This window comes from Mobula birostris, chromosome 14 (genome assembly GCF_030028105.1).
Source record: "Mobula birostris isolate sMobBir1 chromosome 14, sMobBir1.hap1, whole genome shotgun sequence".
NCBI lineage: Eukaryota > Metazoa > Chordata > Chondrichthyes > Myliobatiformes > Myliobatidae > Mobula > Mobula birostris.
The window spans coordinates 93,397,613-93,411,681 of NC_092383.1; the positions used below are offsets into that span (position 1 = coordinate 93,397,613).

General features: G+C 44.6%; 1 protein-coding gene across 3 annotated transcripts in view; it reads right to left on the minus strand.

Moving 5' to 3' along the window:
• The window catches only part of eif2d (eukaryotic translation initiation factor 2D), a 61,416-nt gene that overhangs the window by 25,848 nt on the left and 21,499 nt on the right, over positions 1-14,069 (minus strand). For all 3 annotated transcript variants that reach the window (XM_072278955.1, XM_072278956.1, XM_072278954.1), the window contains exons 3-7: positions 13,932-14,015; positions 8,175-8,265; positions 7,426-7,533; positions 3,217-3,560; positions 999-1,116 (exon numbers count right to left, since the gene is read on the minus strand). In XM_072278955.1, coding sequence (XP_072135056.1) covers positions 999-1,116; positions 3,217-3,560; positions 7,426-7,533; positions 8,175-8,265; positions 13,932-14,015 — 745 coding nt within the window. The remainder of the gene's footprint in view (positions 1-998; positions 1,117-3,216; positions 3,561-7,425; positions 7,534-8,174; positions 8,266-13,931; positions 14,016-14,069) is intronic.

The window sequence follows — 14,069 nt, forward strand, 5'->3', positions numbered from 1 at the left end:
TGCTCTCCTCCACATTTGCTTCAATGTTTCAATCTTCCTCAACACTTTAATCTACGAGAAATGTAGTCAATCACAGCCCCTTGTCTCGCCTCTGAGCTTCTCCTCATGGTAGCTCATGATCGCATTTCTTTCCTGAAGTTTTCTCAGGGACAGCAGAGTGCTAGCTCACTCGATCGAACTACAGACTGTATGTCACGGGCTCTGACAGTTTCAAAAAGAAAATTAAGATAAAAAGAATAAGAAGACATAAAGCTGAAATGATTGATTATCTAGAAGATGTTGCCTGAGGAATCATCGTTCGCTGGTATCATCTTGACTGGAAGACCAGCGGCTCGAACCAGCAGCCTCTCTGAGGAAAGTGACACAAACTAGCGGCCACACCAAGGAAAGTGACACGAACCAGTGGCCCCTCTGAGGAAAGTGGTTAAGTGGGATGGAAGAGTTAGATTGATCATGACGTAGGTTAAAAGGTTGGGGGCTGAAGGGCTTGTGCTGTACTATAATGTTCTGACTGTAGTATGTTCTGTATAATTCACTTTTAATGTATGCAATTTATTAAATCGGGGTGGCAGTGTGGAGTCTCTACCAAAGGAGGTGTAAGGTGCTCCTTCCCTCCGCTAGCCTGCAGGTCACCCTTGGGCAAGGTGTAGCACCTGCTTAGCCCCCTGATCAGGGTGATGTGAACCCATGGGAGCAGGTGGTGGATGGTCGTATGAGCAGCCGGTGCAGATCACAATTCCTGGTTATGTGACCACTGGCACCAGGCAGACAATCTCTGAAGAGTATTGATAATGGCTGGGGTCACCCATCTGGTTCAGACACTGGCCAGGAGACCACCAGAAGGTGGTCACGGAAAGATCACGACTGCCCATGTCGTAACGAATGAATGAGTTTATTAATCATGTGATAAGGCTGAACTGCACCTGTACTATACAAGTTTGCATTGTATAGGTTAGTAGCTGTAGGCCGGCTACACGGAGGGAGAATGATGCACTTACCAACAGGGATACATGTGATTCTTAAGGAAGGTGCTTGCGAGCAACGGAAGGTCTGCTTTCTTCACTTTACGTTTCAGAGCGTGAAGGAAACACTGCAGAAGAATCTCATCCATCTGCTCTGTAAAAACAGCAACAGCGTGTCAAATGGAGCTATTTTTGCTCCAGAATACATAACTCTCTGCTTCAGGATCTAAATGATTAGCATTCACCACTAAATGAGCCAGCACGTCAGTTAACTCTGAATAGCACTAGCTGCTGTAGTTTGGTGGGCAAAATGATAATGGGTAACTTGCCCACTGTTGAACAGATGATATTCACACAGAAACCATAATTACTGGTTGCAATGCTAGTCCAAAGCTCTGGAATGTTAGATTTTTCTGTTTAAAGACTGCATTCGATTTCAACTAATTACTAATTTTTAAATACTTTTGTAGTACTTTTACTTGTTGGTTGATTTACAGCAAGGAACAGGCCCTTCTGGTCCTTTGAGCCATGCTGCCCAGCAACCCCTGATTTAATCTTAGCCCAATCATGGGACAATTTACAATAGCTAATTAACCTAACAACCGGTACACCTTTGGACTGTGGGAAGAAACCGGAGACCCCTGGAGAAAATCCACATGGTCACAGGGAGAATGTACAAATTCCTTAAAGGCAGTGATGGGAATTGAACCTGGATCACCTGCACTGGAAAGTGTTGTGCCAACCACTACGCTACTGTACTGCGCCATGAGCTGGGGTTGGGAGAGTGTCGCAGTTCGTGGAGCCTTCGCCTCACAGTGCCAACGACGTAGATTCAATCCGGACCGTAGATGCAGCTGAGAGGATTTTGGATATCCTTCAGAAACTGCTCAGGTTTCCCTCTGGCACCCAGGTTCCCTCCCACCTCCCAAGGATGGGTTAGTAGGTTAAATGATCTCAGGAAAATTGTCCCTGCTTAGGGGCAGGGATAGAACATGGGGGGTGGGGGAGGGAATTGGAAACCTGAGAAGAACAAAAGTAAGTGGCAGATGGTCAGAGTAAAGTAACGTCGCAGTTAGTGTAACGCTTACGGGTTCAATTTCCACCGCGATCTGTCAGGAGTTAGTGTGTTCGCCCCGTGACCATGTGGGCTTCCTCCAGGCGCTCTGGTTTTCTCCCACGTTCCAAAGACCTGCAGGTTGCGGGTTGCGGGCACCAGAAGCACGGCAACACTTGCGGGCTGCCCTCAGCATACCTTCCAACTGCAATGGTCGCTGACGTAAGTGATGCGTTTCAAGGTATGCTTTGATGTCCGATGTATGTGTGACACATCTTTAATCTCAGTGGCTCCAGGGGCCGTGTTCTGCACGGTATATCTCTGTGACATTCACACACGCTAAAGCTTTGGATTTGCTGGGCTTAACTGTTGCTGTACAACTAAAATTACATCACCACCATTTAATTCAAATTACTGGGCCAGTGAACCTTTCAATATACACCAAGTGCATTTGTCAGTTGCTTGCTTTTCTCAGTTAGTGTACTGATTTTGATTTTATTTTATTTAGATATAAAGAAAGGTACAGGCCCTTCAGGCCAAATGAGCCGCACCCCCCAGCAAGCCACCGATTTAACCTTAGCTTTAATCAGGGGAAAATCTCCAATGACCAATTAACCGAACCGGAACATCCTCGTGGACTGTGGGAGGAAACCCATGAAGTCTTGGGGAGAATATACACACTCTAGAATCGGAATCAGAATTAGTATCACCGGCATATGTCTTGAAATCTGTTAACTTTGCAGCAGCAGTACAATGCAATACATGATAAAGGTAGGAAAAAAACCGAATTACAGTAAGTATATCTACGTATGTTAAATAGTTAAATTAAAATAGGTAGTGTGAAAACAGAAATAAGAAAAGCTGTACAGATGGCATTGGAATGGAACTCCAAACTCCAGAACACCTGGAACTGTAATAGCGCTGTGCTAATCACTTCACTGCTCTGGCAGAATGTAAGGGTAGTCAATAAATTACAGCCAAGTTCCTCCAAATTTTCTTATTTTATCAAAACTTTTGTGAAACTCAAATGATTCAACCCTTCTAACAAGTTTGCACATAAGAATATTTTAACTGATATTTCAGGGACAAGGTCAGTACTGCCTACTAAAACCTTGCCTGAAACAGCTTTCTATCACTTTTTAATGAAATGAGGCAGCGATCCCCAGGAAATTGCTTCTTCTAACGTTAATCCCTTCATACCCTGTGTGGTCCTCGCGATTTCTGCAGCGTCCTGCTGACTGTCAGCATCTTTTGATGCTTCTGTTAAATGAATGTTCTCCGAGGCTTCAACCTCAGAGTTGCTGTCTTGCTCTGTTGGGGAAGCTACGGGCTCAGGTTCCGGTTCCACATTCAAACTGAGACTGTTGAGGTCTGGTGCATCTCCCTCTGCACTGGGCAGCATCGCAGCCACATTCTCAACACCAGCAGCTTCAATGTTTACTTCTTCCTCCACCTCCTCCTTTTCCTCCTCTTGATCTCCGGTCTCCTCAGAGTAACTATGCTCAGCCGCAATAACAGGTGGATGTGTCTTTTCTCCAAATGCCCTAAAAAGGAGAAAAAAAAAATTATAACGCAAACAACAGGAATTCTGCAGATGCTGGAAATTCAAGCAACACACATCAAAGTTGCTGGTGAATGCAGCAGGCCAGGCAGCATCTCTAGGAAGAGGTGCAGTCGACTCGGCCTGAATCTTCCTAGAGATGCTGCCTGGCCTGCTGCGTTCACCAGCAACTTTGATGTGTGTTGCTTAAAAAAAAATTATTGTTTGATTCTTTTATTGACTATTTCCTCCCTTTTCTTTCCAAACGGTGTCTTCTAACTACATGAGAGGTAAGCCTCTATTTCACGGATCCCACAACGTGGTAGAGCATTACAGCACTGTACAGGATCCTCAGCCCACCTCTTAGCCTCCCTAAGATCAATCTAACTCTTTAGATTTACTTACTTACTGGGGCCCTTAACTCCCAAGTGAAGCATGGGCCATCAATGACCTCCTGTCTCCAATACCCTCTGGTCGATGGCATGGTTGGAGTTCATCAATGTTTCACCAGTCCACTGCATCCACGTATAGGGGTTTGGCCTATGACAGATTCACTAAAACCCTGTTGGCCGGCCTTACCCATTTCCACCTCTCGTGACAGAGACACGGGGTTGGACTTTGAGAGGTTTCCTCCTGTGGTAACTTCCACCTTGAAAAGGGCACACTCGACAACTTCATGCCAAAGAAACAACTTTATCCCGAACTTCAGAACCGTTATGTATATACAGAGGCTTCCACAACCTGTACGGCATGGCAGGAACACTATATACCAAGCACACCGGAAGTAAAAAGAACAGAAGTAGAAACCCCATTATCCTAATTAGTATTAACTTACTTTTAATAATGCTCACATTACAACACCTCCCACATTCCTCCCTTGTCTAAGTGCCAATCTGAGAGCCTCTTAAATTCCCCTACTGTACCTGCCTCCACCACCAACCCTGGCGGGAGTTCTACACACTCTTTAAATAAAATAAACTACCCCTGACATTCCCTCTTACATGTTTCTCCACACACCTTAAAATAATGCCTCCATTTATCCACTTTTCCAAGGTGCAAATGGATATCCTCCCTCTACAGTTCCCATGGCCATCAGTGGAGGAAGATGTAAGCCATCACCCTTGGCTTGACCATCCTATATAATCAGCACAGATGCATGACAAGAAGTCTCCATGCAAGTACCATGTTTACACTAGGCATCCGTTAGTCTCATGAGACCATGGATTTGCGCCTTGGAAAGTTTCCAGGGCGCAGGCCTGGGCAAGGTTGTATGGAAGACCAGCAGTTGCCCATGCTGCAAGTCTACCCTCTCCAAGCCACCGATGTTGTCCAAGGGAGGGGCATTAGGACCCATACAGCTTAGCACCGGTGTCGTTGCAGAGCAATGTGTGGTTAAGTGCCTTGCTCAAGGACACACACACTGCCTCAGCCAAGGCTCGAACTAGCGACCTTCAGGTCACTAGACGAACGCCTTAACCACTTGGCCACGCACCAACATGTTTACACCATGCCCACACAAATTGATTTTCTTTTATAACACAATGTCAGAGGTAGCTTTCTTTTTTCACACACAGAGCCACAGGTGCATGGAAGGGACAGTGGTAGAGGATGTTACACTAGGGACATTTAAGAAACTCATGGATGATAGAAAAATGGAGGGCTATGTGGGAGGGAAGGGTTAGATTAATCTTGGAGTGGATCAAAATGTGAGGAAATGAAAGTATATGGACACTGTGGAGGCAGAAGGGATTAATTTAGTTGGCCTTTTGATTAGTCGTTTGTTTCAGCACAACATTGTGGGCCGAAGGACATGTACTGTGTTGTAACGTTCTATGTTCAATCATAAAAGCCGACACCTGAAAAATAGTCAACAACAGGTCATCATTCTAATCAGAAATGAATAAGGTTGTAAAGATATTTATTACAGAGCGTGCAGATAAAGTTAATACTTACACTCAGTGGCTATTTCATTAGGTACACCTGTACGGTAATGCAAATATCTAATCACCCAACCATGTGGTAGCAGCTCAGTGCATAAAAGCATGCAGACGTGGTCAAGAGGTTCAGACCAAACATCAGAATGGGGAAGAAATGTGATCTAAGTGACTTTGATTGTGGAATAATTGTTGGTGCCAGATGGGATGGTTTGAGTATCTCAGAAACTGCTGATCTGGGATTTTCATGCATAACGGTCTCTAGAATTCACAGAAATGGTGCAAAAGGAAACAAAAACACCCACTGAGCGGCAGATCTGAGGACAAAACTGCCTTCTTAATGGGAGAGGTCAGAAGAGAATGGGCCAGATTGGTTCTTGTTGACAGGAAGGTAAAAGTAACTCAAATAACCATGTGCAGAAGAGCACTAACATACATGGGGTACATAATACAGCGGCCCTAAGTGCATGTCATGAAATTTGTTGTTTTGCAGCTGCAGTACATGCAATAAACAGTACTATAAATTATAATAAGAAATATATGGAAAAGATAAACTAAAGTAGTGCAAAAAGAGAGCAAAACTAGTGAGGTAGTGTTCATGAGTTGGTTCATTGTCCATTCAGCAATCTGATCAATGTATTCTGGCTGGAGATTCACAAGATCAGCAGAGTGAAGTCTACGACTTAAACAAGAATATTAAATTTGACAAGTCTGAGTCTAATACCTTGTTAATGAGAGAGATCAAAGGAGAATGGCCAGACTGATTCAATCTGACAGGAAGGTTGACAGTAACCCAAATAACCACGTTTTACAAAAGTGGTGTGCAGAAGAGAATTCCTGAATGCACAACATGTTGAATTTTAAAGTGGATGGGTTACGGCTCCAGAAGTCCATACCAGGTTTCATTCCTGTACTTAATAAAGTGGCCACTGAGTGTATTTATCGATGAACGATATAATGGTGAGACAAACTACACACATTACTTGAAATGATAAAATTTAAATTCTATAATTCCTTAGAAGACTCAGACTGTGCAAATACCTTGTTCTCATGTCATTTTCTACCTCTCTATCTACTTAATGCACTAAAACTTTGCAAACTAGTCTTGAATCCACTCAACAACTGAGCGCTGATATGCTCAGGGATAAGAAGTACCAAATGTAGAAAGTTTACACCAGGCCTGACCCCGAGGCTAACACCATGATCCTTGTAACAAACAAAAGATTCTGCAGATGCTCGAAAGCCAGTGTAACAGTCACAAAATGCTGGAAGAACTCAGCAGGTCAGACAGCATCTATGGAGGGGAATAAACAGTTGACGTTTCAGGACTGATTAGAATCAGAATCACGTTTGATATCACTGGCATATGTAGTGAAATTTGTTTCCAGGATAATGGCATAAAGTTCCATCTGCAGATAAAGTGGACACTTGTCTGCTAGGTGCTCAGGATTGAGACAGAACTGCCAGGTTTGTGTACCCTGAAGAGTTAATCATTCAGTATACTCCACCTCCTCTACCCTTCAAAGACCCAACTGTTTTGTCTTTGCGGTGAATGGTGAAGCCCTCAGGTGCGGCAGACTGATGAAGAGTCTGGGCCTGAAACATCGACTGTTTGTTCCTCTCCATAGATGCTGCCTGATCCGCTGAGTTCCTCTAGTATTCTGAGCTTGTTTCACTATGATCTGTGTTTGGGCACTTGCTCCTTCAGGAGAAAACAATCCTTCACTATTTTTGGTCCAAGTTCTCTTTAAATCCTTTTATTACGTCGACATTGCCAATTAAGTTACAGTGCACCTGTGGTATATAACCAAATGCAGTAACTACACAAATACAAGGTTGTTATTAACAGAAAATTTTAAATGTGTCAAATATTTTTTCTGCATTTTCAAATGAGTCTTGTATAACATATAGAAACCGAGCACTTAGTTTTCTTACCAAAGTTGGTCTAGGTACGTGTGGAGAGTGGTAATGCCTTTTCCTTTCATACCAGCTTCAAGCATCTCTGCTGTTGACATACTGGCCAAGCCTATTGCCACTGGTGCTCTGTAAAATATTTGAGCAAAACAGATTAAACTAAACTGAAGGAACAAGAGACTGTGGATGCCGGAATCTGGAGCAGCAAGCTGCTGGAGGAACTTGGTGTCGGTCAGCACCTGGAGAGGTCTTAACTCCCACAAAGGACTGATTCCTTTCCTCCCACAAATGCTGTTTCACCTGCTTATTTTAATTCTACTTCCCATTCCGACAAGTCAGTCCACAGCCTCCTGTACTGCCACGATGAGGCGACTCTCAGGTTGGAGGAGTAACATCTCATGTGTCTTCTGGGTAGCCTCCACCTTGATCGATTTCTCTAACTTCTGGTAATTTCCCACCAACTTCCCCTTCTCTCTTTTTCCATTCCCCTTTCTAGTTCTCCCTCACCTGCCCATCACTTCCCTCTGGTTCCCTCCTCCTTCCCTTTCTCCTATGGTCCACTGCGCTCTCCTATCAGATTGCTTCTTCTTCAGCTCTTGACCTCTTCCACCTATCCCCTCCCAGCTTCTTACTTCATCTTCCCCCTATCCCATACCCACCCACAGTTCCCCTCACTGATTTCACCTTCACTTGTCAGCTTGTACACCTTCCTTCCAACCTCCCAACTGCTTATTCCCCCTTCCTTTCCAGTCTTGACGAAGGGACTATACCTGTTGCCAACAAGGGTAATAGCACAAAGGTCTCCCTGTAGTACCTCTGGAAGACCAATAGGGGGCAAAATCACTCCAGGCAACATCAGATCTGTAACAACATCAGCAAAGTCAATTAGATTCAAAGTTCAAAGTAAATCTATTATCAAAGTATATATATGTCACCATATTCAATCCTGAGATAAAAGAATCAATGGACGACCACATCAACTTGGGCAGTCAAGCAGTGTGCAAAAGACACTAACTGTCCAAATACAAAAAGAAAGAAGTAATAACTGCATGATGACTCCAAACGTTCAAGGAAATTTGTTTTACACTTTGAAGCAGAAACTGCTGTGAATTTACTCTCAATTAAGCTTGGCTTCAAACTGCGGAGTCGCCTATTTTCGGCCGCCAGGAGAGAGGGGTCAGGCTAGGGTCAGTGTTGCCCCCCCACCCCCGTGTTCACTCAGCAGAAGACAAGCTGTATTATGGACCGACTGCAGATTTCTGCAGCATTCTTGTACTCAGGGTATGGAATAATTCTTTTGGCTGCATTTTACTGATATTTTACACGTGATTGCTATCTTGTGTGTGCTTTGTGCTGTGTGTGACAGTTGGTACTGTGTTTTGCACCTTGGCCCCAGGGTAACACTGTCTCATTTGTCTGTATTCATGTATGGTTGAATGACAATTAAACTTGAATTGAATTGCATCAAATTGGAGTCACACTTCATTTGAAGTCACAAGCAATTTCACCGATTTGTCAGGAGAAAGGTGCCGGCAACTCTAAATCTGAGCTTTATCAATGAATGTCCTCCAAGTTTGGAAGGCGACTACCCAAGAGCTTTAAAAAGCACAGATGGTGATTTTTAATTTAATAATAACCTTCTCCTGAAATATATATATTACAATAAAGCACTTCTTAAATAACTAGAAGGCCAATAACATCATGAAAGATCCCACCCACCCTGCTCATTGACTGCTTGTCCCAGTCCCAAAGCTATGTAGTATCCACTCCAGGGCCACCAAACTCAAAAACAATTACTTTCTCCAAGTAGTAAGGCAGATCAATACCTCCACCCACTAACTCCACCACTACTTTACTATTTCCTGTCAGTCACCTTACGTACAGCCTAGGGACAAGCAATCAATCTACATATGTAAGCAATCTTATGTATTTATATTTATTGTGTTCTTTATCTTTTGGGCTGCATCGGATCCAGAGTAACAATTACTTCGTTCTCCTTTACACTTGTGTACTGGATAGTGATATCCCACCATCCAGGACATGCTGTCTTCTCGTACAGTTTTCGTTCTTTAAGAGCTGTCCCAAATAAGCAGCTTCTCTGATTAACCAATGGCCCAATTAACCAGAATCCACTGTTTTTATCAATTTCCACCTTAAACCTATCTAATAATCTGGTGCGTGGGCACATGGCCAAGTGGTTAAGGCATTGGACTAGTGACCTGAAGATCATGAGTTCGAGCCCCAGGCAACGTGTGGTGTCCTTGAGCAAGGCACTTAATCACACGTTGCTCAGCGACGTCACTGGTGCCAAGCTGCATGGGTCCTAATGCCCTTCCCTTGGACAACACCGGTGTCGTGGAGAGGGGAGACTTGCAGCAGTATGGTCTTCCATACAACCTTGCCCAGGCCTGCGCCCTGCAGAGTGAAAACTTTCCAGGCACAGATCCATGGTCTCGCAAGGCTAACGGATGCCTTTATTATTAATCTGGCATGAACCACTCTCAAAGACACAGAATTCCAGAGATTTATTAACATCTGAGAGCCCCTTATTCTGTAAGGCCCAAACTGTCTTGATTGGACAACACTTTCATCCCTGGAATTAGCCTTGGTGTACTTCCTTTGGACCACCTCCAATGCCACCTTATCCTTTAGGTAAAAGGACAGAAACTGTTCACACTTGCACTGAATATTGGTTAGTTGTCCCACCTTATTTACAATCAATTCCAGTTCTTACTTAGAGCGAGACCCTCATCTTTGTTAAAATTCTTTTCCTCTAGTTTTATTTCAATGGCTTCCTTAACCAGGCAGTCCACCAATCAGGAGGCTCGGACTACAGGGGTATAAATACCACCAGACTAGACATGCCCAGGCATCATCCCTGATGAAGATGGCAGAATGTGTCATTGCCACGTGGGTTAAAATCGATACCTGTACCCGACTGGAAGACCGAGAAGAGTTTATTCGTCCTATACGCTAGGTAAGCACTTCATCCTTTTTCAGTAAACAGTAACCTTTCCACTCCTGTGGTGACCAGAACTGTGTGCAGAAATCTGGCTGAGGTCTAACCTATGTATTATAAAGATGAAGTATAACCTTCCTGCACTTGTATTCTGTGCCCGGAATACTGAAGGCCAGCCTTCATATCACCCATCTCTAATTGCCTTTCAGGAGGCAACAGTTAGCCACCTTCTTCAACCACAGTAATAACTTTAAAAAGAACTTAAAAACATCTAATGGTTTGCTGCTTCCTCAGGAAACAAAGGATAGACTGCTTCCCGTGGTTTTGGTATTTTTTCAATTTGTTTTCTCTCAAAGAAGAAATTCCCAATGGGACACTTTAGGAAGTGAAGCAAGAACATGCCCCCTGAACAGTCACTGGGAAATCAAGGGTAGTGGAGTAACACTAGAAGGCAACTTACAGAAGGGAGTGTGCAAACTTAAAGCACACGGTATTGGGGGTAAGGTATTGGTGTGGATGGAGAGTTGGTTAGCAGACAGGAAGCAAAGAGTGGGAATAAACGGGACCTTTTCAGAATGGCAGGCGGTGACTAGTGGGGTACCGCAAGGCTCAGTGCTGGGACCCCAGTTGTTTACAATATATATTAATGACTTGGACGAGGGAATTAAATGCAGCATCTCCAAGTTTGCGGATGACACGAAGCTGGGTGGCAGTGTTAGCTGTGAGGAGGATGCTAAGAGGATGCAGAGTGACTTGGATAGGTTGGGTGAGTGGGCAAATTCATGGCAGATGCAATTTAATGTGGATAAATGTGAAGTTATCCACTTTGGTGGCAAAAATAGGAAAACAGATTATTATCTGAATGGTGGCCGATTAGGAAAAGGGGAGGTGCAACAAGACCTGGGTGTCATTATACACCAGTCATTGAAAGTGGGCATGCAGGTACAGCAGGCAGTGAAAAAGGTGAATGGTATGCTGGCATTTATAGCGAGAGGATTCGAGTACAGGAGCAGGGAGGTACTACTGCAGTTGTACAAGGCCTTGGTGAGACCACACCTGGAGTATTGTAGCAACACACATCAAATTTGCTGGTGAACGCAGCAGGCCAGGCAGCATCTGTAGGAAGAGGTGCAGTCGACGTTTCAGGCCGAGACCCTTCGTCAGGACTAACTGAAGGAAGAGTGAGTAAGGGATTTGAAAGTTGGAGGGGGAGGGGGAGATCCAAAATGATAGGAGAAGACAGGAGGGGGAGGGATGGAGCCAAGAGCTGGACAGGTGATTGGCAAAAGGGGATACAAGAGGATCATGGGATAGGAGGTCTGGGAAGAAAGACAAGGGGGGGGGACCCAGAGGATGGGCAAGAGGTATATTCAGAGGGACAGAGGGAGAAAAAGGAGAGTGAGAGAAAGAATGAGTGCATAAAAATAAGTAACAGATGGGGTACGAGGGGGAGGTGGGGCCTAGCGGAAGTTAGAGAAGTCGATGTTCATGCCATCAGGTTGGAGGCTACCCAGACGGAATATAAGGTGTTGTTCCTGTAACCTGAGTGTGGCTTCATCTTTACAGTAGAGGAGGCCGTGGATAGACATGTCAGAATGGGAATGGGATGTGGAATTAAAATGTGTGGCCACTGGGAGATCCTGCTTTCTCTGGCGGACAGAGCGTAGATGTTCAGCAAAGCGGTCTCCTAGTCTGCGTCGGGTCTCGCCAATATATAAAAGGCCACATCGGGAGCACTGGACGCAGTATATCACCCCAGTCGACTCACAGGTGAAGTGTTGCCTCACCTGGAAGGACTGTTTGGGGCCCTGAATGGTGGTAAGGGAGGAAGTGTAAGGGCATGTGTAGCACTTGTTCCGCTTACACGGATAAGTGCCAGGAGGGAGATCAGTGGGGAGGGATGGGGGGGACGAATGGACAAGGGAGTTGTGTAGAGAGCGATCCCTGCGGAATCCTGGAGTATAGTTTTGGTCCCCTAATCTGAGGAAAGACATCCTTGCCATAGAGGGAGTACAAAGAAGGTTCACCAGATTGATTCCTGGGATGGCAGGACTTTCATATGAAGAAAGACTGGATGAACTGGGCTTGTACTCATTGGAATTTAGAAGATTGAGGGGGGATCTGATTGAAACGTATAAAATCCTAAAGGGATTGGACAGGCTAGATGCAGGAAGATTGTTCCCGATGTTGGGGAAGTCCAGAATGAGGGGTCACAGTTTGAGGATAAAGGGGAAGCCTTTTAGGACCGAGATTAGGAAAAACTTCTTCACACAGAGAGTGGTGAATCTGTGGAATTCTCTGCCACAGGAAACAGTTGAGGCCAGTTCATTGGCTATATTTAAGAGGGAGTTAGATATGGCCCTTGTGGCTACGGGAGTCAGGGGGTATGAAGGGAAGGCTGGGGCGGGGTTCTGAGTTGGATGATCAGCCATGATCATAATAAATGGCGGTGCAGGCTCGAAGGGCCGAATGGCCTACTCCTGCACCTATTTTCTATGTTTCTATGAATGCTGAATAGATCAGGCAGCATCTACAGAACAAGGAAGCGAGGTGACGTTTCAACATGCTGACAGGTAATTGACCTGGAATGTTAAGGATCTTGCCTCACCTGCAGAGCATTTTAAGCACCTCCAGGATTTTGCTATTGTTGCAAAAGTGAAGGACGTGTTCCAGAAAGGAAGCAACTAGAAAAGTCACAAACGTTGAAATACAAAGGAGGATACTTTCATAGAACATGGAATTTACAAAGATACAGCACAGGGACAGGCCATTCAGCCCACAATGTTGTGCTGAACCAGCTAAAAAAAAAAAAATCAAAAACATCCAAACACTAATCCCTCCTTCCTACACTATATCCATATCCCTCCATCTTCCTTGCATCCACGTATCTATCTAAATGTCCCTTAAAAGCCTCTACAGTATTTGGCTCTACCACCATACCAGGCAGCATATTCCAGGCATCCAACACTCTCTGAGTAAAAAACTTACCCTCACATCCCCTTGAACCCACTCCCTCTTACCCTCAATGCATGCCCTCTGTTATTAGACATTTTAACCCTGGGAAACAGAGAGTCTCTGTCTGCTCCATCTGTCCCTCTCATAATCTTGTAAACCTCTAACAGATCTCCCCTCAGCCTCCGACACTCCAGAGAAAACAACCCAAGTTTGTCCAGCCTCTTTTGGTAGCGCATGCTCTCTAATTCAGGCAGCATCCTGGTAACCCTCTTCTACAGCCTCTCCAAAGCCTCAACATTCCTCCCACAGTGGGGCAACCAGAACAATATATAATAATTAAGTTGTTATTTACCTGCGAAACACTCGAGAGGTACAGCAAGGAAGCAAGCCCTTAGGCCACAGTGTCTCTTCTGACCATCAAACATCCTTTAATTCAGGAGTTCCCAACCTTTTTTTAATGCCATGGACCCCAGGTTGGGAACATCTGTTTTAGTACTTAAATTACCACTCCATTAACTATAATAAGAAAACGCTTTCTTCTACAAGGTATGAACTATGATGAAGGCTAAGGTGACTTTAAACTAGCCTTTATACATGGTAACTGGTGCCTCACCTGCTCCTCCGACGAGTTTTGGTAAAACCGCGGGCCATGTTGTGAACGAAGCCAGCAAATCCGGACAGGTCCACAGGGTGTACACTGTTCAAAATTAAAAACACAAACAGGGCAAATGATTCAGTGAATTATTGATGG